Source organism: Nicotiana tabacum, chromosome 3 (assembly GCF_000715075.1).
Source record: "Nicotiana tabacum cultivar K326 chromosome 3, ASM71507v2, whole genome shotgun sequence".
NCBI classification, from domain to species: Eukaryota; Viridiplantae; Streptophyta; class Magnoliopsida; order Solanales; family Solanaceae; genus Nicotiana; species Nicotiana tabacum.
The window spans coordinates 207,813,112-207,835,328 of NC_134082.1; the positions used below are offsets into that span (position 1 = coordinate 207,813,112).

Below are 22,217 nucleotides of genomic sequence, written 5' to 3' on the forward strand. Positions count from 1 at the left end.
TTTGAATTTAAAAAAATGACCTTTTTAGATCTCTCACGTGTAAAAGACACATCTCTCACGTATAAAAGTAAATCTCTCATGTATAAAAAAAGAGGTAGGATCATAAAACTAAAAATAAATTTATAAAAAACCAAAAAACCAATTAACCCACATGTGCTATTTGTACATCATGGCATAGTACATTCTATCCAAGAACGATTCAGATAGAGGGAAATTAGATTTTTGCCACAAGGCCTACTCGATGTCTCAAATAAGGCTAAGGAATGAAATGAATGGCTATTAGCGCAAAGGACTGCTAAGTTGCAAAGAGTCGGTCCGGTTCGGGTCTGACCCCAATTTACTAAACCGCCTAATGCATTTTAGCGCGGGAGGAGGTTGATACTCGTCCATCTGCCTATATATAAACTTTTCTCATAGCTTTCCCACTCGCTGCAGTGTATTTTCCCATTTTCGTGTACGTAGCAATGACGGACGGTCATCAGTTCAACAACATCTCTCTCGGTGGCCGTGGAGGCACTGTGAGTTGTTCTTATTCTCTGACCATGCTCACTTCTTTCTATTCTCGTTGCTTCATCCAAGTTTGCAGATGCTGTCCATTTGATTTTTACTTCTTTAGGAGCCCCTATTAATGATGAAATTGTTGTAAAAATCTCGTTTTAAACCCTAATTTTCAGTTTTGTTATAATTTCATCATTTTTCTTGTCTTTAGATGGATACTTGGAACCCTAGCTCCTAGTTATTTATGAACTTGTTACGATGTGATTATAAAACCCTAATTTGCTGTTCTCCCAGTTTGGTGTTTTTTTTCTTGTTTTTACATTCTAATTTTGTGTATTTGTGGGATGTTTCCATCTGATCTGGATACATTTGGACAAAAGAAAAGGATAAAAGTAAAGAATTTATGGGATACACACAAAAAGGGTAAAGGGAATATTTTGTTACCTATGGTTAAAAAAAATTGGGCTAGCTTCTTAACACATTTATTGATAGTAAAACTTATTTTTTTTCTTCTCTGTGAAATGCAGAATCCAGGGCAGCTCAAGGTTCAGTCGGGAGGTATACTATGGAAGAAACAAGGTGGTGGTAAGGCTGTGGAGGTGGACAAGGAAGACATAGTGGGCCTTACTTGGATGAAGGTTCCTCGAACTAATCAGCTGGGTGTACGGATCAAGGATGGTCTTTACTACAAATTTACTGGCTTCCGTGACCAGGCAAGTGTTTTATTATTGTGCTTTTAGTAAGTTTCACTTTATCAGCGTCTTGAACTATTTCATTGCTGATGTAATAGAATAGATACAGCTCAACCAATGCAGAGAGACATAGACGATTAGCCATATACTAAGTTATTCATCATTGGTTTGAATAAATGCAAGCCGTAAGTACATGGTAATTAGCAACTTAACAGTAATTTGGTTCCAGAAAACTCAGGGACTGACACATCTGGCTTTGTAAGGGTTATCAATCTTACACGTTGACGGGTAACATAATTGAATTAGGGGTAACTTGGACACTAAATACATATATCTAGTTTGGAACTGGCTATTGGAAGTGCTTAGTGTCGCAGCTCCCATTACCGTAATTACAGGCTTTGAGGAAAAGAGAAATAAGGGGAAGAAAGTCCTGAGGTTTTTTGCATGGTGTTTAAGCAACGTTCCTTTCTCAAGCTATTTGTAGAATTATCTGTACAAGTTTATACCTCTGAGTCTTTGCAATGTATGTGGTAGCTGGAGAATCTCTGGGATAGCGCACAGTCATGCATTATTATCTTGAGTTATTAGTTTTTGATGCCCCTTGGTATTGTGTTTGTGTATTTACTGCTTTGCAGGATGTTGCGAGTTTGACCACCTATTTCCAGAATACTTGCGGAATATCTCCGGAGGAAAAGCAGCTATCAGTTAGTGGAAAAAATTGGGGAGAAGTTGATCTAAATGGTTGGCAGATGTTTTCCCTTCATAAATTTACTAGCTTCCTTGATTTTCTTTTGCTTGACATACATGTTTTCTCTTCTTGTGTAAATGAGTGGTAATTGATATTAACCTTAACTATACCAAAAAACCGATTTTTTATGCCTTCAACTAGGGGTGTCAATGGTTCGGTTCGGCCGGTTATTTTATAAAATTTGTACCATACCAATTTTTCGGTTATTTTATTATGTATAACCAAAACTAGACTTTTCGAAACCGTCCCAATCATGTCGGTTTCACTTCGGTATCGGTACGGTTCGGTTAATTTTCGGTATTTTTTAATTGTCATATAAAATTCATTAGTAAAAATAGAATGCAATAACGTACGTTCTTTTATAGGACTTAGCGAAACTCTCTAGACATTTTTACTGTTTAAAGGATAGTGAATTAAAAAACATGAAAGATGGCTAGAGTATAGATACACAACTATTCGACACCAACGTAAAAGAAACCAAGTAAAAGCAAAGAAAATATAAATCACACGAGTGGAAAGATATTAACCAAGTTGGGACTCAAGAATAAAGTCTATATTAAATATTTAAAAAGATAAATCTAAATTATATAAAAGGAAACATATTCAAACATTGTAGTTTGCTACTCATAATCGTTAGAATACTTTGTGTCTTGCTAATAAAGATACTTGAAATAGCTTAGTTTAAGTATAAGTACCAGAATAGGTTTTAGGAATTAATATTTTGAGTTTAATTACTTATTGGCTTGTAACAATTTTCATAATTCCAAGATCCAATGAAAAATTTAATACTTTATGTAAACTTGCTATATGAATATATTTGTCACATGTAAAATTTATTCGGTACGGTTCGGTATTTTTTCGGTTTATTTTTATAAAATAGAAAACCTACCCTAATTATCGGTACAGTTATAGATTTATATAAAAACCTACGGTTTCTTTAAAAGAAACCTAAAAATCGGTTCGGTGCGGTACGGTTCGGTCGGTTTAGTTGGTTTTCTAATATCCATTGACACCCCTACCTTCAACTTCATTGGTTGAATGAGAGTGGCCTAAATGGAAAGTTCAGACCGCCCATATTGCTTTTTATAGTTCTGCAACAGATCATATATGGGAGCAAGAGCTAATACTGAAGAGAGCTGTTATCCTAGTATTTCTTCTGTCTACATATTTGACTCTGTGTCACTTTTTGCAGGGAATATGCTTGCTTTTCTTGTTGGTTCAAAACAAGCATTTGAGATATCATTAGCAGATGTTTCACAAACACAGCTTCAAGGAAAAAATGATGTCATGTTGGAGTTCCATGTAGATGATACAACTGGGGCTAATGAGGTTACTCACTCTCGTCAATGATTTCTCAGGATTTCATTTTCTTACATTTGACATTTATGTGTTCCTAATTTGGTTGTCATGCCTAATCTACTTGAGCGGCACTCTTCTTGATTCATGCTTTGAAGCCACTCTATTCTTAGTAAGCCACACTTCTATTGATTGCAGAAAGACTCGCTGATGGAAATCAGCTTTCACATCCCTAATTCAAACACTCAGTTTGTTGGTGATGAAAACCGGCCTCCTGCTCAAGTAAGCAAAGGCGCATCAATTCTTTGAATTCACTGGATGGGATCCTTAATCCCTTCCATGACTTAGTAGCTTCTCTTGGTAGAGATTGAGTAATATGATTGTGCCTAATAGGTTTTCCGGGACAAAATCATGTCGATGGCTGATGTTGGTGCCGGAGGTGAGGAAGCTGTTGTCACATTTGATGGCATTGCCATACTTACTCCAAGGTTGGTTAAGCGCTTTTCATGTCATTTATTATCTCTCTCTGTTTTTTGCTTCAGAGTTATTGACATATGCCCATATGCTGCAGGGGCCGTTACAATGTTGAGCTTCATCTCTCATTCTTGCGCTTGCAAGGGCAAGCCAATGACTTTAAAATTCAATACAGCAGCGTAGTCCGTATTTTTTTGTTGCCAAAGGTTATTTCTATGTTCAGCCCCTTTTTAGCACCTTCATCAATGTTCTAGTTATGCAAACTCTTTTATATTTCTTCATGCAGTCTTCTGAAATCGTCTTATCAAACTTTTCTCTGCTTTTGCAGCATAACCAACCTCACACTCTAGTAGTTATCACTCTTGATCCTCCGATTAGGAAGGGGCAAACTTTGTATCTGCACATTGTATTGCAGGTATTGATTGATGTATGGTGGATAATGACGTACATTCTATTTTTGGTATCAACCTGTTGATTTTTTTGTCAGATCTAGGTTTGAGACAGACAATGTGATAGACCTTTCGCTGGCTTTGAGTGAAGATCTATTAAATACGAAATACAAAGATAGGCTGCTTCCGGGTTACAAGGTAATTAGTTGATTGTGTTTACAGTCATTTGCATCAACTATAAAAATAGAAATGCAAGTTCATTATATTTGCTTTTTGTTGCTTAAGGTTATGGAACATGTTTGGTGTTGTTTACTTATTTGCATTTTATCTGTCTTATGAACCAGGGTCTTATCCATGACATCTTTACTCAAATTTTACGCGGCTTGTCTGGTGCCAAAGTCACTAAACCAGGGAAGTTCCGTAGCAGTCAAGATGGGTATGCGGTGAAGTCTTCATTGAAAGCTGAAGATGGACTTCTCTATCCTCTTGAAAAGAGTTTCTTCTTTTTACCTAAACCACCAACTCTTATACTGCATGAGGAGGTATACTCAAGTTGCTGTAAAGCTGATAATCTTGTGAGTGATACGTTTTCATTCTTGAATATTTGACTTAATTCGTTATGCAATTAGATTGATTATGTGGAGTTTGAGAGGCACGCTGCGGGCACAGCCAACATGCATTACTTTGATCTTCTCATCAGACTGAAGACTGAACAAGAACATCTTTTCCGGAATATCCAGAGAAATGAGTACCACAATCTTTTTGATTTCATCAGGTTAGCTTGAGTTTCAAGCCTTCCTTCTTTCTCAATTTGGGGATAACAAGTCTACTTTGTCTCTCTGACACAATTATTGATTGCAGTTCAAAGGGTCTGAAAATAATGAACCTTAATGAAGCTCGGGCTACAGAAGGTGTTCCTGTTTTGCCTGATGAAGATGATGCTGTTGATCCACATCTTGAGCGTATTAAGAATGAAGCCGGTGGAGATGATAGTGATGAAGAGGTAATCATACCTATTTGTAATTTTGAGTTAATTTCATCTTCTTAAACTCCCTGATTATCTTTTTCTAAATCATTTTCAGGGTGTCTATTGGATTGTGTCTTTTTCTTACCCTTTGTGTTGTGGAAAAATACTTGAAAGCCTGTCTGACATTCATAAACTTTTCAGGACGAAGATTTTGTCCTTGACAAGGATGATGGAGGGTCTCCTACTGATGATTCTGGAGGGGATGAATCTGATGCCAGTGATAGTGGTGGTGAAAAAGAGGTAAAATTGCCCTTTCACATTTATATATTTTCAAGTTCTAACCTGCAAATTGGCAAAATATGAGGACATTCATGTATGGTGACTTCAGAAACCTGCAAAGAAGCCCAAAAAGGAGGCTACTGTTTCAAAGCCATCTGCAAGCAGGAAAAAGGCAGATGATGATGGATCGAAGAAGAAGAAACAGAAAAAGAAGAAGGATCCAAATGCTCCGAAGAGGGCAATTAGTGCTTTCATGTTCTTCTCACAGAGTGAAAGAGAGGTAGGTGCTCTGTTACAGGATTTCTTATCTCTGTGTTTCTCATACTGCTTGAACTTTGATGGTAAGAGTTTAGTAGTCTTAGTAAATAAATGACTTTTCCCTGCATTATGTGGTCTGTTCCCAGCATTTTGTGATGACAGTTCTTGAAAATGATGATGTTCATTTTTCAAGGAGACAATGTCTTCTTTCCTCTTCAGATGTATAAAAGCAAGTACCCGGTGATGCGTGTCTAATCTAGCTTTCTACACAAAAATGTTTTTGGACATGTCAACCAAAAACAAGTATTTTCCCTAGTCCTCATTTCTTGACATAAAACACAACATCCCCATGGTTGCAAGTTGCAACATTCAATATACTTCATCCCAAAAAGAAAAAGTTGCACCATTCAATATATTATGTAGGTTCAGAACTGACTACCGCGTGCCACCAAATGTACACATGTATCTTGCAAATCTAGTGAAAATTCCTTTTCACAATCTATATATAATATATAGTATGAACATGATATCTGGTACATACCCTCGTCCCTTGTGTGTCTAAACAACTCCAACAAGGTAAAATAAATGATCATGGTTTTGGGATGCATTTGATCCACAACTACAAAACTATCGACTTCTTTCTCAATCTGTATCCAGCTTGTCACTGTCTCCTTTGCCGCTTCCATCTCCGTCATTTTTTTAATGGTTTTAGCTCTCTTTCCACCTCCCTCCGGAAGAACATATGTTATCCAGTAGAACATGTCGCATGATTATCAGTGAAGCCAAGACCCACCCAATCAGCTGCATAGTTCCCCATCTTGGCATCACCATGAATACCAGCTTTACGCTACTCCTTCAAATGAAACTCTTGGCCAAAGTTAGCAGTCCAGTTCGCCCAAGCAATTCAACCTACCCTAGTCAATATCTGTAATAAGCTTTGTGCATTTTATTCCACATTAACTGCTCAATTTCCATCAATATTTATGATGGAAATTACAAACCACGTGGTGTCAAGATATATGGTAACCTGCTTGTTCGTTAAGTTGGTGTGCTTCACTTGCTTTGAGATACATGGTTGTAATGTCTCATTCACTTGCCTTTCCTTTGTTTTTGTAGAGTGTGAAGAAAAGTTTTCCTGGAATCACCTTCACGGAGACTGGGAAGGTTCTTGGTGAAAGATGGAACAAGCTGTCAGGTTGGTTATTTTGTGGCGTTGTGTTTGTCTTATTTGCTTCAATTATTTTACAGTTAAAGGGGGTTGACACAATGTTGGTCGTGTTTGTTGCAGTTTGTTTGTGTTTTTATTTTCTTTAATTATTTTATACTTAAGGCAGTTAATACAACGTTGGCTCACGTGTTGGATTAATGATTTTGCAGCTGAGGAGAAAGAACCCTATGAGGCAATGGCTAAGGCAGATAAGAAGCGCTACAGCGAGCAGATCAGTGGTTACAAGAACCCCCAGTCGACCGCCATGGATTCAGGGAACGAGTCTGAGAGTTCGTAAGTGCAAAATTATTTTAGATTGGGAGTGGGAGCTTTGAAGGTCGACGTGCCTAATCAGCAATCAGGGCTCGTAGTGGGAAGGATCTCTTTACAGTGTATGTGAAGCTCAAGTTTTGGGGCAGATGAGAAATAGGTGTCGTGAGACACTTTTATTTATGACAGCCTACGAATCTAATTGTCTGCGATCTGCTGAGTATTTCTAGATATTCCTTTGTATTAGCAGGTATAATCTAGGAGCCGACTGCATAAATTATCCTTCACATATGTTTAAGAATATAAAGAGGTAGTTTTATTGTTTGGTGTGATCTTTACATGAGCGTCACTCCAGTGAGTGCCAATCATCTATTGAAACACGTTCTAGCGGATAGTGGATATCATGCATAGCAAGTTAAAAATCTGAGACTTAGAAATCATATCATCTTCCATCCAAATTTTCAAACGAAATGTCAGTATTGTTTTGGTATATTATATACTAATATTCACTTCATTGCCGCTGGCCGCTTGGCCATGGTCCGTGGCAAGTAGGACAAACGAGGAGAAAATATTTGTATTTCGGAAGAAAGCCAAAGGGATAGGCCAAAAGAATTCCAACTCTTACAAGCCGGAATTTTTTTAGTCAGTAGATACTCCGCGTGCCAGGATTTGAGTTGGAACAACTAATAAGGAGCAAAAAATTCTTTACCATTTCTAGATACTGTTTTTCGTCGAATTACCTAACCAAGCTAGTCGTACTAAAACATGTATTGCAGCAATTAGTAAGAAATATATGTTCTTACATTTTTGTAACATGGCAGGTTGATTATTTATGAACCAACAAGCAAAGTTTAGCTTTTTTCACGGTTACTTTACGTTTGAAGAAATTGTTAGTTAAGGATAAACGTCTAGTATCCCTCCCAAACAGAAGAAATATAATTTGACCGTAACACAGCCTACATTTATTTTAGAACTAGGTTATGAATATACAGTAATTTGGTTTTCGTTATACCTACAAGTCAGGGTCTCTCCTTTGTTTTCAAACTCGTTGAATGGTTTGTGACCCCTTTTCTTTATATTATAGTTTGTTAACAGACTGCGTACTGATATAGAAATTGCATTTAAATTGGCGAACCAAAACATTGACACAGAGTTGCATAGCCAGTACATCAACTTATAGTGGGTAATATTATGAATTTTAGTCCTTTTTCATTTCTTTGTGATTTTGTAGTACTTAACAGTTCAAAATTACAAAGTAACTTTAATACAATACATGCATACAACGTAAAATTTTTAAGGACATATATGTGATGTCAATGACTCCCTAATTAACAAGCATGTCCTGGCCTGCAATTGAGAGCCCCTGCAAATCTCGTAATCCAAGTGACTTGTTCCCCTGGGGCTGATGATATACCATCAAAAAGGTTCTGGTGTTTCTTGGTCCAATCTGGATCTCCAGATTCAACAAAGAATGCTCCATTCATGAATAGATCACCTTGTGATCTCCATGTCCACTGTTTCCACACTGATTCTGGGGCATAATCCCTCTTTGTTATCTGTGCACATATATAAATGCAAAGATCAGCAGTTATACAGACACCAAAACTATTACACCTCAGTTCCAAATGGATTTAATTAAAATACACATTGACAATGTAAAGGATTTCTGCACTGTAAGTGCATCTTAACATGTTGTAGTAGGCGTAGCTAACCTACTTTATTTGTCAGGCATTTGGTTTATATGCACTGATACTATAAAAGAATTTCTACCTTATCAATTTATTTTAACCATTTTTAGTAAGGTACTTAACATATATATGTTTTACTTGTCACTTGTCAGGTTACTATTCCTGCTTTTTATGGACGATTACCTATAGTTATCTTTTATATGACCTGATCGCGCTAAATTATTTCAGCTGACTAATTTCACTTTTTATGAACAGAATACATATTTGAGTGATTCAGTGTGAAAATTCTTTTATATTGATAGTATATATAGAAATGAAAGCATTGCCCAAAAAAATAAAGAATGGAGTGTTGATTTACCTCCTTCTTGAACATGTCAGGAGGAGCAATAAAACGATTGCCCTGGCTAATAATAGTGGGATGTTGGCTACCACCAATAGCATACATATTCCAATGAGTGTAGTCATTGTTAACAACATGAATAAAACCCCATCTGCACCTTGGCATTCTCTGTACCAATCTCTTTCCAAAATGATTGAAAGCTACAGTAATTTGCATCCTTTGATCTATTGAAGAACTGTCACTTGCACCAAAAAGCATCACCTCATTATGATCAGTGAAATGTCCATTTGATATGGTAATAGCAGTTGATCCCTCCACAGCATCAATAAGCCCATCACTACAACGCCACATTGACACATGATCAATCCAAATATTGGATGAACCAAATATGGAAATACCATCTCCATCGCTTTGTGTCCTTATTCCGACATGGTCCACCGCGCTTATGACCATGCCACCATTGCCTACGACAATGTCGTGAATGTGGAGACCATGGATGATCACGTTCTTCACGTACTGTAAGGTGATACCTGTTGAGACATAATAAAATTAAGATTTTGTTCGTGTTAGCTGGTTGAAAATAGCTGATAAGCAAGTGTTTGAAATTGATTTCATAAAGTTACGTATTTGGATATACATGTTAGGTGTTCTCTACTAAGCAACTTTTCAATTAAAATAATGGAAATATCGTTCGAGCTATTAATTTGTTTAAAAAAGTATCTTTGCATGAAAAGGAATAGATATGATGAAAGACATAATGGGGAGAGAGTTAGGATTTTATTTAAGAAGGGTATTTCAAAATGATAACGAAAAAATATTACGAATAAAAATCAATCGAAAAGAGCTTATAAGTTGAAAAGACCGGTCACTATTATGAGTTTTGGTTAATTTTAAGCACATTTGATTTTTATCACACGACCAAAAAGTACTTATAAATTAGTTTGAACAGTTCACCTTATGAACTTATTATTCAAACGCTTAAAATCGCGATTTTAAGCACTTAAATTGTATTTCAAAAATACCTGCGCCATATGCAATATGAACGTTAACACCACGACCATCAATGGTCTTATCGCTTTGCATTATGAGCTCCTGATGTAATCTAATGGTCATGCTTTTTGCAAAAATGATCCACAATGGCTCCTTTTGAATGACAGCGTGACGTAGGGTTCCCGGCTTAGGGTTGCTGCTGTCGTCGGAAGAGTCGGTGACGACGTAGAATTGGCCGGCTTTGCCGCCGGTGGTCCCTTTACCGAAGCCCATTGCACAATCTGCTAATCTTTTACGATTGTCGGCCCAATTACCTTGGCATCTCCAGCACCTATCAATGGGATTGGTGACTAAACAAGGCCCAGCGTATATCTTGTGAAAACCTCTTAATTCCCTCCTTGTTTCATTCGTTGATAGCTTGTTCACTTCCTTTAATTCCTTCATTGACCTGTTTTGAAAGAAGAATTAACCCAAATAATCGCCCACTTAATCTTTTAAAATTGAAATAGCCGACGAATGTATAATATGTAATGTAATTCATGTATAATATATGTATAACTGTATATAATCTATGTATACCAGCTTGTATAATATATGTATAACTGTATATAATTAATGTATAATCTATGTATACCAACATTAAAAAGTAAACATTGAATTTGGACGACTATTTAAGTAACTATCCCTAATTAAAATCTTGATAAAATAAGAAATTGCTAGCTATCATCTCTAAATTTCTTCATCCTTTTGAAATAAAATTTAGATAGTAAGAAACTACATAAAAATGGCTACAAATTGTAACATTTAAATGTATCAAAAAAGTTGTAGTCTCGAAGGGAAAAATAGTTTTAACTCCTCAAATTATATAGTAGTATCATATAAAATGAAACAGATAGAATAGATTATTAAATAATCTTTTTTTGGATAAAGCTTTGTAGGAAAAAAATCATTCTCGTAAAGACACTCTCAAAAACCTTCTTAAATAAAAAAAAACAGTACTTTGGAAAAAAATAATTTAATAATTTAAAACTTGTTGAAGAAAACTTAAACAATCACGTCTTTAGAAAACTTTTGCAAATATCACAGCATCTTTTATGGAAAAATGTCACTTTAATATTTTATGTTATTATAATTACAAGGCTTGTAAATGTACACCACAAACATTCAGAAAATAGAAATTAGAAAAAGACACGAAATTAATTAACGTACTCCCTAGTTTGCTTGGCAAAAGCAAGGGTGACATTAACCGGGTCGGGCTCATAGGCCTTAAGGGCCCATTCTTCAGCTTCTTGGGCTCGCCTCCGCCACACTTCATCAAAGTTACCAATGTGACCATTTAGGCTTGGAATTATAGCCAAAAAAGTGGAAAATAGAAACAGAGACAAATTTATCAGCTTAGGTCCTCCCATTTAAGGATATTTCCTTTTTTAGGAAGACTAGCTGTAGAAAAAAAAAAATTTAATTAACTAAGAATTGCAGTTGAAATTATCTAAAGAATTAATGTGTTGTTGTTTTTCTAAAATTTATGGAAGAAGGTCTTAATTGGGTCAAACCCTTTGTTTTTTAGGGGTCAAACCCTCTTTGTTGTAACTTACGAAAGCAACAGCGTTAAAAATATGAGTCTTTGTTGGTGAAAAAATGTTGTTTAAATACTGAATGGTTTTGCTCAAACAATATCGTAAGATGCGCATAGCCATTTCTTTCAAAGGTAAACCGCTTATAAAAATTTGATGGTTAATTTTTGTTACTTGCCTATGGTGCAAAAATGCCCGAGGATTCTTCGAGAAAATTTGACTCGATATCAAAATGGAACAAATTATTTCTATATATTTCGGTAGTTTTACTTGCTTTTGAGCCTAAAACGTAAGACAAGAAATTATTTGCACGGTATGTTTACTTCAAATCAATTTAACTTGCGATGGTCAAATCAATTTAATGAAGTAAAATTATACATTATTTAACAACAATTTTTGGTTTATTATAGACTCCATGTTACTTGACTATAAAGACTTTATCCATCTTACAACCACAAATCTTTTAAATGACACATAGCATATCAAGATTTTAGTATGATGAACCAAGATCCAAAACGGGGAAAAAACCAAAGATCCCATAATTCTATGATTAATTTTTTTGGTTAAAGTAAAAATTTTATTCAATCAAAATTGTATATTTACAGCCGCTAGTTTCATTTGGACTCAAGAACTAGTCATCTCTATCTCTTTCTATCTAAGAGTGTTACCTTTTGCACTTACATTCATAAGCTATCTACTCTTAGCTAGGAAAACTATTTAAACTATCTAGTATCTTCTTCCATTTGCTATAACTCTGTCCTCTAATGTGCAATTGGAGACTGATTTCTTTAATTCTATGTTGACTCTCTCTCTTTTCATTTTGAAATTTTCTAGCATTCCTTTCACTCCATACATGGTAAACTGTTGCAGCAAACAACCATGCTAGTACCTGGCCTTTAGCTCTGCTTCCTCTACACCTCTTTGCCATCCAGCATACCTCATCATTCCATGTTTTAGGAATTCTGTTTTCATTCATCCACTTCAATAAAGAACTCCAGATATATATTTACATTCAAAGAACGGATAGAGCTAGTGATTCTGTAGTTCCCTTGGAGCAAAAAACACAATCCTTTGGAACATTTATTCCCCATATCTCTAGTCTGTCCACAGTTGCAAGCCTTTGTCTTATGGCTAGCCATAGAATGAATTGATGTCTAGGAATCTGCCTTGCCTCCATGGTAAGATTTTTCCGGTGAACTTTTTGATATTGTGGTTGAAAGGACAAATAAGTTGCCTTGATGCTGAACTTATCACCCTTGCTGCACTTTCCCAGTTCCACCTTGTAGTTCCTGTTGTCAAACTAATTTCTTGCATCAAATATTTTCCTCACAAGCCAGCAAGCTTGTATAGGTATTTTCATGGACTCTATCTCCTTGTTCTTTATGTAATAGCCATGTATCAATTGCACCCATAATGATTCCTTCCTTGTAGATACTGCCCATAAGAGCTTGCATATGGCTGCTCTATTCCACAAAGTATAGTCTATCAACTTTAGACCCTCCAGCTAATCTTGGCATACACAATGATTCCCAAGAGACTAGAGCTTTCCTTGATGCTTCACAGCTTCCACTCCATAGAAAGGTTCTGCATATACTTGTGATGAGTTGAATAACCTTCTTGGGTAAGACAAAAATCTGAGCCCAGTATATTTGCATCTCAAAGAGAACACTTTTGATCAGTTGCACCCTTCCACTATAAGATAGGAATTTGTAGTCCAACATCTAATTCTTGATATCATCTTTTCCACAATTGGCATGCATTGTTGTACAGTAATCTTCTTGGAAGAAAGTAGAACCCCCAGATATTTGAATGGCAATTCCCCTGGTGCAAACTGTATCTCGTTCAAAATCTGTTGCTTCAGTTCCTGAGAAATTCCAGCAATGTACAGAGAACTCTTGTCCAAGTTTGCTTTCAGCCCATACACATCAGAGAAATGATTAAAAGCTTGGATCATTAGTTGGATTGAGACTCTATCAGCCCTGCAGCACATGAGTAAATCATCAGCAAATCATATATGTACTAGCTTCATCTTACTGCATCTAGGGTGGTAATTGAAGTCCGAATTATGTTGTAACTATTTGAAGGATCTGTTGAGGTACTCCATAATCAACACAAACAAGTACGGGGACATGCGATTGTCACGACCCCGGTTCGCCCTCCGTGAACCATCATGATGACACCTAGTCTCTACGATTAGGTAAGCCTAATAATGCGGAATATAAACAACAATTGCTAAAGAAATAATTAAAAACCGAAATAGCGAAATAAAATAGTATTTAAAATGCCGCTCGACATACACAATAATAACTCTCGAAACTAATAACAATTCCCAAAACCCGAAATCTCATGATCACAGGCCTTTGAATATCTAAAAAAACATCTAACTCCAGAATATCTAACAAAGAAATGAAAGTACAGAGGGCTAACACAAAAGGGAGAGTAGAAAGGGACTCTTCGGTCTGCGGACGCGGTAAGTATTACCGCAATTTAGGCTTACCTAGTCGTAGAGACTAGGTGCCGTTACGATGGTTCACGGAGGATAAACCGGGGTCATGAAAAGTTGGTATTAGAGCTCTAGTTTCATAGGAGTTGTCACACCTCCTTTTTCCGCGCCCGAGGGGGCGCGAGGGGAGTTTATTCCAATTTAAAGGACAATCGAAACGGGAGTTGTTTATTTATTTCAGAGTCGCCACTTGGGAGATTTAGGGTATCCCAAGTCACCAATTTTAATCCCGAATCGAGGAAAAGAATGACTCTATATTACAGTCTGCGTACCAGAAATCCGGATAAGGAATTCTGTTAACCCGGGAGAAGGTGTTAGGCATTCCCGAGTTCCATGGTTCTAGCACGGTCGCTCAACTGTTATATTCGGCTTGATTATCTGATTTTATACAAGTGTGAACTTATGTGCAAAATTTAACTTTTAACCGCTTTTATCATTCACTGTTATTTTTGTAGGACTTGCAACGTTGTGAAAATGTATCTCGAACCGCGTTACAATCAATGTACCCGTGGTCGTCGACACCCTTTGACTCCGTTGAGATTTGGATTTGGGTCACATCAATGTGCACCCGAGTTTAAGGAAATTAAGTTATTAAAGGCGCGCCTAAAGCGACTAGCGTATTTATTTTGGGTAAGACCGTGGAATTTTACATAAACGGTCCATCCTGAAGTCCAAATAATTTTTAAAGCAAATATTTACTGAGGGCCCCGCAATTTGTATTTTTATTTGGCGAGGCTTATCTCATTCTATTTTTTAAAATGAATTTGCAACGTCATGGACACGCATCTCGAACCACGTCACAATCAATGTACCCGTGGTTAGAAACACATTTCGATTCCGTTGGGATTTGGATTTGGGTCACATCAATGTGCACCCGAGTTTACGAAGGTAAGATTTATTAAGGCGCGTCCTAAAGAGTCTAGCGTATTGTTATTTTAGGAAGGTTGTGAGATTTGCTAAACAACCCGTCCTGGAAGCTAAATGCTTTACTAATATACATTTAACAAGGGCCCCGCATCTGCGTTTTGTTTATTTTTATCGAGGCTCATCTCGTTGTTATTTTTAAAGGATATCCTATAGCAACTACGTTTCTTGTCGTGTTTGTCTCTATCTATTGAAAGCAGTAAATAGCCTTAGTTGATTATAAAACCGGATTTAAAGTGCTTTTACAGAATAATAAAACGTGACTGCACTTATGGACAACTAGCCGCAAATTATGGGCCCAAACCTAGCTCATGCGAGATGGCCAGACTTGGGCCCTGTTTTTCCGATACAGGCCTAACTGATTTTTCGATTTGGGCTCGGCCTTCCTGAGGTTGAGGCCTAGAACTGATTCTTTGTTCTTTATCAATTTATATGTGACAAACTAGCAAAAGGGGAAAGAACTTTAATTCATGTGGGTAGTTTACCTATTTTTGGCCTACATTATAGAATGTACTACACCATCAGACTAAGTCTAAAATACAATCTATTACCCTGGGAATGTTTTTCACCTAACAGCATACATACATGACTATCATTCATTAACCTACATTGATATACTGAGCATGTAGGCTACTTCTATTATACAAACGAAAATGTAACTATTTTATGACATTTAATGTAACAGTTCATGTATACAACAATCTGCAGGTCCTCTCTTTTGCATTCATGCTCAAACTCTCAGTTACATTGGTGGTATCAATTGTGTACCTGGTAAGGAAAGGAAAGGAAGAAGAAGAGTGATCAATTGAGTAGTGTGCAGTAATCACAGCATCAACAGATACACAGCAACAACACAGCAACAAACCAACAAACAAGATTGTTTTCCACAGTCCACGAACAACCAACAATAATTCCCAGAATAAATGAAACCAGCAAATAGTCGAGTGCCAAACCAATAATTCCAGACGAAGAGTAATGAACACCAGAAGTAAAAGAAGTTCGATGCAGCAAATAACAACAGTTCAGCAACCAACAAACAACTCAGTCAGTGCAGATGACAGAACTTGGCCAAGGCAGCTTGACCAATATGAATTCTTATTCAACTTTCAGATGGTGTTTGGTTATAATCTATTTGGAAACTAACTTATGTTTTTCAGCTTTCTTTAAACTCAGTAAACCTTCCTTCAGACTAAAAGTTTCAGCTTTTAGACTAAAAATTCCAGCCTTTTGTTTTCTCTTTTTCTGAAGACTAAAAAGTCCAGCCCCTTTTAAGTTCTCAAATGGCCTATTTATAAGCCAAATGACTCGGTGCAGCTAGGCTGCCCTCATCTGCAACTTGCAGTCTACCCATACCCCTTAAAGCCCATGCCTAAGCATCTTTTGGTGCCAGCCCCTTTATTCCCCACGCCTGGTTTTTGTTTAATCAAGAGTTATGGGCATCATTTTATTATTCATTTTAAGCCCCATACTCTCATGTCTTGCTCCCCATTGGTATTAGTTTAATCCTAAATTAGTACCCTACTTGTCAGCTCATTTAAACTAATCTTTCTGTCCTTTTTAACACCCCAGAATACCCCTGCTTAACCTTGATTATTACTGCCCTGCCTATTGCAGCATCAGGGCAGTTTTGAACTGATGAAAGTTCAAATTCAAGGCTGCCTGGACTGAACCTTTCCAGTCATTTTTTACAATGCAAACAAACCATTTTAAACAATGTTGGGGCATTCAGTTAGTGGCAACGTTCAATTAGTCCTGTGACATTATTAGCTCATTCGATTCATTAGTTATAGAAAACTAATCAACGACATTTATCGAGTCGACTATACTAATTATAGCAGGTAATAATCAGTCGCTCATATAAACAATACGTTCGAGGACCTAAAGGGTATCAGACAACTTTTGTTAAATTACTGGGCCTATATGAATTAGTTCATTTGACGATTAATCTAACTGACGATCATGTTTATCACAGAGTGCATTCAGAACAAACAGAAGACAATCGACCAAATAAAAGGCCTTTAACAAAGATGGAAGAAATCCGCAATAAAATAACAACATAACAAACAAACACAACAGAACATGCTGACAGCTTAATTAGAACTAAAACAAAAGAAAGAAAAACTTACCAAAAAGGTTTGAAATCAAAAATGACCCAAATTCTGATTCAACTTCGAACCCTTGAGGCCGAACAAACTTTAATCAGGGTGTTCTCACATGAGAACACCTTGATTAAGGTCTATTAGACCTCAAACCCTTGTCAAGACTGGCCGGGTTCCCCAGGTGCATGTGTCCTAAGGTCTGGATTTCCAGATCTGATTTTTAAGGAGTTGTGGGTAGATTCGGACCAAACCAAGCTTGGTTTGGTCACGAGGAAGGTCAGGGGGGTGTCTGGTATGAATATGGGGTGGTTTGGCATAGATCCGGGTTCGACTCAAATCTTCAAATGAAGATTCGAGACGAACGAAAGTGATTCGAGGCTAGGGAGTAACAGATCCATGTTCAGGAGAGTGAGGGGGTCTTAGGGTGTTCGGGAGGTGGCCACCGGCGTTCATGCCGCCGGGTTTTGGTGGAAGGGAAACTAGGGCGGCGTTAGGGTTTGGGGGTTTCAGGGTTCGGGGAAGGAGATGACTGAAGGGTGGGGTTGGTATAGGGGGTGCGGGGTACGATAGGAGGCTTATATATGGGGAGGCTGATTGGATCTGAGCCGTTAGATCAGATGATCTCAACGGCTTGGATCTGATACTGAGAAATGAGACGGGGTCGTTTGGTAGTTAAACGGGGTCGTTTGGTTTAAGTGAGGGGTCGGATCGGATTGGTTCCTGGGTCGGGTTTTGAAGCGGGTTACTGATAGAGGTCCTGAGCCGTTGGATCGAGAGTTTGAACGGCCCAGATTGATTTGCCTGAAACGGCGTCGTTTCAGAAGAGGCCTGGGCAGCCGGACTTGGGCTGGGCCTAAGTGCTGGTTGGGCCTATTATTTTGTTTAATTTCTTTTGGCCCAAACCAATTTCTTTCACTTTTGTTTTCTAATTTCACTTTTCTTTTAAAACAAAAATAAAAATAACAAATAATAAAATAACGAAATTAAAACTAAGCAACAATGCAACATTTTAACACAATTATCACAAAAATATTTAAGTAAGTTAGCTAAAAGCCTAGAACGGACGATGCACACATATGTATATATTTTTTTGAATTTTCTTTTACTGACCGAATTATGGTTTAATCATCCTGACATACATGTTTGGTATTTTGTTTGCCAATGATTAAATGCAAAAATAGACAGATCCACAAATGACTAACAACACATGTCATGAAAACTTCAAACATTGTACAGCGAAACCATTTGTTACTATTTTTATTTTCTTTTGGGGCGATTGCTCGTAAAGCAAAAATCACGTGCTTACAGCTGCCCCTCTTTGCACGAAGACACGAAGGGTTTTCGCGCAAAGATAAGCGAGTGATTTTTTGCCAGTCCGAATACTCCATATGAAGCATTTTTTGAAAAAGATTTGACCGAACATTTGCTTCAGAGGTTTCCTACATATCCTGGGCTGAAACAGGAATCAGGTCAATGTAGTTCGGGAAATTTTGGTAGCTGGGACTACCGTGTGACTGTATTGCTTGCTGCTGTTGTGCGCTGTCGCATGCTGCTGTAGGATGCTACTGCTCAACCGATCTCCCTGTTACATTGCTCTAAAAGGAAAAACAAGAAGTTAATCTAGAGTATGAGATCTCATCCATCTCCAACTTGTTCTTGTTGTCTCGCTTTCTTGTCGGCTAACGCTTTCTTCTGATGCCTTTATTTTGTGACCTTTGGAGATGATGCTGGTGCACCGCCTTTCTGAATGCCAGTTTTCATCACTTTGTTTGATTTGCTGGGAACATGGCTTTCTTCTTTAAATCTTCCACTGGTTTCTTCAGTGGTATGTCTCTTCATCAGTATCGTCATACTGGGCATGCTACAATGTTTCCGAACTGCTTCTTCTGAGACGCGTTCTTTCTTTCTTTTGAATGCGCGCTTGCTTTGGCAGACTTCTGCTTCTTGGCGCTCGGGATTTTATTGTTTTTCCTGCTTGGGGCTCTCTGTTGTAACCTTCCGTCTTCAGGTGGGGCTACTGATTCCAAACTCTAGAGCTAAAAGTATTCCCGCATTATACTGGTGGGCGACCTAGAACTTAAAAGTATTCCCGCATTATGCTGGTGGGCGACCTAGAACTTAAAAGTATTCCCGCATTATACTGGTGGGCGACCTAGAACTTAAAAGTATTCCCGCATTATACTGGTGGGCGACCTAGAACTTAAAAGTATTCCCGCATTATACTGGTGGGCGACCTAGAACTTAAATGTATTCCCGCATTATACTGGTGGGCGACCTAGAACTTAAAAGTATTCCCGCATTATACTGGTGGGCGACCTAGAACTTAAATGTATTCCCGCATTATACTGGTGGGCGACCTAGAACTTAAAAGTATTCCCACATTATACTGGTGGGCGACCTAGAACTTAAAAGTATTCCCGCATTATACTGGTGGGCGACCTAGAACTTAAAAGTATTCCCGCATTATACTGGTGGGCGACCTAGAACTTAAATGTATTCCCGCATTATACTGGTGGGCGACCTAGAACTTGAAAGTATTCCCGCATTATACTGGTGGGCGACCTAGAACTTAAATGTATTCCCGCATTATACTGGTGGGCGACCTAGAACTTAAAAGTATTCCCGCATTATACTGGTGGGCGACCTAGAACTTAAAAGTATTCCCGCATTATACTGGTGGGCGACCTAGAACTTAAAAGTATTCCCGCATTATACTGGTGGGCGACCTAGAACTTAAATGTATTCCCGCATTATACTGGTGGGCGACCTAGAACTTGAAAGTATTCCCGCATTATACTGGTGGGCGACCTAGAACTTAAATGTATTCCCGCATTATACTGGTGGGCGGCCTAGAACTTAAATGTATTCCCGCATTATACTGGTGGGCGACCTAGAACTTAAAAGTATTCCCGCATTATACTGGTGGGCGACCTAGAACTTAAAAGTATTCCCGCATTATACTGGTGGGCGACCTAGAACTTAAAAGTATTCCCGCATTATACTGGTGGGCGACCTAAAACTTAAATGTATTTCCCGCATTATACTGGTGGGCGACCTAGAACTTAAAAGTATTCCCGCATTATACTGGTGGGCGACCTAGAACTTAAATGTATTCCCGCATTATACTGGTGGGCGACCTAGAACTTGAAAGTATTCCCGCATTATACTGGTGGGCGACCTAGAACTTAAATGTATTCCCGCATTATACTGGTGGGCGGCCTAGAACTTAAATGTATTCCCGCATTATACTGGTGGGCGACCTAGAACTTAAAAGTATTCCCGCATTATACTGGTGGGCGACCTAGAACTTAAAAGTATTCCCGCATTATACTGGTGGGCGGCCTAGAACTTAAATGTATTCCCGCATTATACTGGTGGGCGACCTAGAACTTAAAAGTATTCCCGCATTATACTGGTGGGCGACCTAGAACTTAAAAGTATTCCCGCATTATACTGGTGGGCGACCTAGAACTTAAAAGTATCCCCGCATTATACTGGTGGGCGACCTAGAACTTAAAAGTATTCCCGCATTATACTGGTGGGCGACCTAGAACTTAAAAGTATTCCCGCATTATACTGGTGGGCGACCTAGAACTTAAATGTATTCCCGCATTATACTGGTGGGCGGCCTAGAACTTAAATGTATTCCCGCATTATACTGGTGGGCGACCTAGAACTTAAAAGTATTCCCGCATTATACTGGTGGGCGACCTAGAACTTAAATGTATTCCCGCATTATACTGGTGGACGACCTAGAACTTGAAAGTATTCCCGCATTATACTGGTGGGCGACCTAGAACTTAAATGTATTCCCGCATTATACTGGTGGGCGGCCTAGAACTTAAAAGTATTCCCGCATTATACTGGTGGGCGACCTAGAACTTAAATGTATTGAAATTGTTTCCCCGTTCTTCCGAGAAAATTTTCGACAATCGGCAGAAAATTTTCTGCCCCGGTTTTTGGTAACTTCCATGGCGTTGCATCTTGCTGCCATCATCAATTCTTTGCTCTCCTGCAACAGACAAAAGGATTTAGTCAGTTTTAATCGTGGTGGTAGAGGGTGCCTTTCTGGCGAGCCATTTTTCTCTCTTCCCCTTTTCTTGCTGTTTGTCCCCATAATGGGTTGGCGGGCAAAGTTGCCTGTTGGGGGTCTCTAGCCTGCTGGGGATTGGTTTTCAATTTATCCCCTTTTCTGCTTTCTCTTTAAACACATGATGTGGGAGTCTGCTTCTAACTCCCGAAACCACTCCCTTTTGGAGCTTACTTCTTCCAAAATTTCCGGGCACAATCCCTGCATTGCCTGGGACCGGCCTTTAAGACTGTTTGTATTATCCTTTATTGGATGAATTCCCCTTCGATTTCTGGTAGTAAGCTTTGAAAAATCCTTTCAAGACACATTTTAGGAAAAGAGATAAAAGCTAAAAAAAGGAGAAAATCTTTCTGAACGAATATATTGGTGGGAGAAGAAACTCAAAAGAACTTATCTGGAGGATACGACTGGTCCCCATAATCATGACGTGCACCATAGATTCCCGACCCAGTCTATTTGTATCAATCGCTTTGCCCGATGGTTTGACTTGCTGGGGATGATAAAGGAGTGTTCATTTCGTTTCGAATGTGGTAGCTTTGCTGATCTGTCTTGTCGCCTCATAGTGCCCTTCGAGGGGTTTTCACTGATGAGACTCTCTCGTTTCTCTCATCTCCCGGCGCCTTATGGTGCCTGTGAAGGTTTTCACCAATAAGACTCTCTCATTTCATATCCCTCATCTTACATCGCCTCTCGGTGCCTGTGAAGGTCTTCACCGATAAGACTCTCTCATTTTATTTCTTTCGGGAAATCGGGGTGTTGTAGATACGTCCCTCCTTTCTGGAGATTCCCTTGACCATCAACTCATTTCCAGTCTTACGATCCTCTTCTTTGCTTGGGATCAGTGTATTATCCTCGGCCTTATTCGCCGGACTTGGCATCTCTCGAACATTGATCGGGAGGTCTTTTGGAGGTTGATGTTGGTTTTGGTGTG

General features: G+C 38.3%; 2 protein-coding genes across 2 annotated transcripts; one reads left to right on the plus strand and one right to left on the minus strand.

Annotated features, from left to right (window-relative positions):
* The first annotated feature begins 359 nt into the window (after positions 1 to 359).
* Positions 360 to 7,402, plus strand: LOC107761723 (FACT complex subunit SSRP1). The gene is made up of 16 exons (XM_075250487.1): positions 360 to 518; positions 1,026 to 1,211; positions 1,826 to 1,931; positions 3,131 to 3,267; positions 3,433 to 3,516; positions 3,628 to 3,722; positions 3,806 to 3,914; positions 4,037 to 4,122; positions 4,202 to 4,295; positions 4,442 to 4,639; positions 4,727 to 4,872; positions 4,959 to 5,100; positions 5,266 to 5,364; positions 5,453 to 5,623; positions 6,718 to 6,796; positions 6,979 to 7,402. The coding sequence occupies exons 1-16, from the start codon at positions 465 to 467 to the stop codon at positions 7,104 to 7,106; spliced, it is 1,914 nt and encodes a 637-aa protein (XP_075106588.1). The 5' UTR covers positions 360 to 464; the 3' UTR covers positions 7,107 to 7,402.
* Positions 7,403 to 8,265: 863 nt separating this feature from the next.
* On the minus strand, positions 8,266 to 11,595 carry LOC107761724 (putative pectate lyase P59). Its single transcript, XM_016579983.2, has 4 exons — positions 11,306 to 11,595; positions 10,129 to 10,544; positions 9,125 to 9,636; positions 8,266 to 8,634 (listed from the first exon to the last, which is right to left on the minus strand). Exons 1-4 carry the CDS (start codon positions 11,503 to 11,505, stop codon positions 8,407 to 8,409), a joined length of 1,356 nt encoding a protein of 451 aa, XP_016435469.1. The 5' UTR covers positions 11,506 to 11,595; the 3' UTR covers positions 8,266 to 8,406.
* Between the last annotated feature and the right edge of the window lie 10,622 nt (positions 11,596 to 22,217).

Bases quoted from the DNA above. Each gene is read 5' to 3' on its own strand.
- LOC107761724 (XM_016579983.2), bottom strand. From the start codon at position 11,505: ATGGGAGGACCTAAGCTGATAAATTTGTCTCTGTTTCTATTTTCCACT. The intron at 10,545-11,305 runs GTACGTTAATTA...CTTTCAAAACAG, and splicing joins TTTGCCAAGCAAACTAGGGA to GTCAATGAAGGAATTAAAGG. The intron at 9,637-10,128 runs GTATTTTTGAAA...ATGTCTCAACAG, and splicing joins TCATATTGCATATGGCGCAG to GTATCACCTTACAGTACGTG.
- LOC107761723 (XM_075250487.1), top strand. From the start codon at position 465: ATGACGGACGGTCATCAGTTCAACAACATCTCTCTCGGTGGCCGTGGA. The intron at 1,932-3,130 runs GTTGGCAGATGT...CACTTTTTGCAG, and splicing joins GGGAGAAGTTGATCTAAATG to GGAATATGCTTGCTTTTCTT. The intron at 6,797-6,978 runs GTTGGTTATTTT...ATGATTTTGCAG, and splicing joins AAGATGGAACAAGCTGTCAG to CTGAGGAGAAAGAACCCTAT.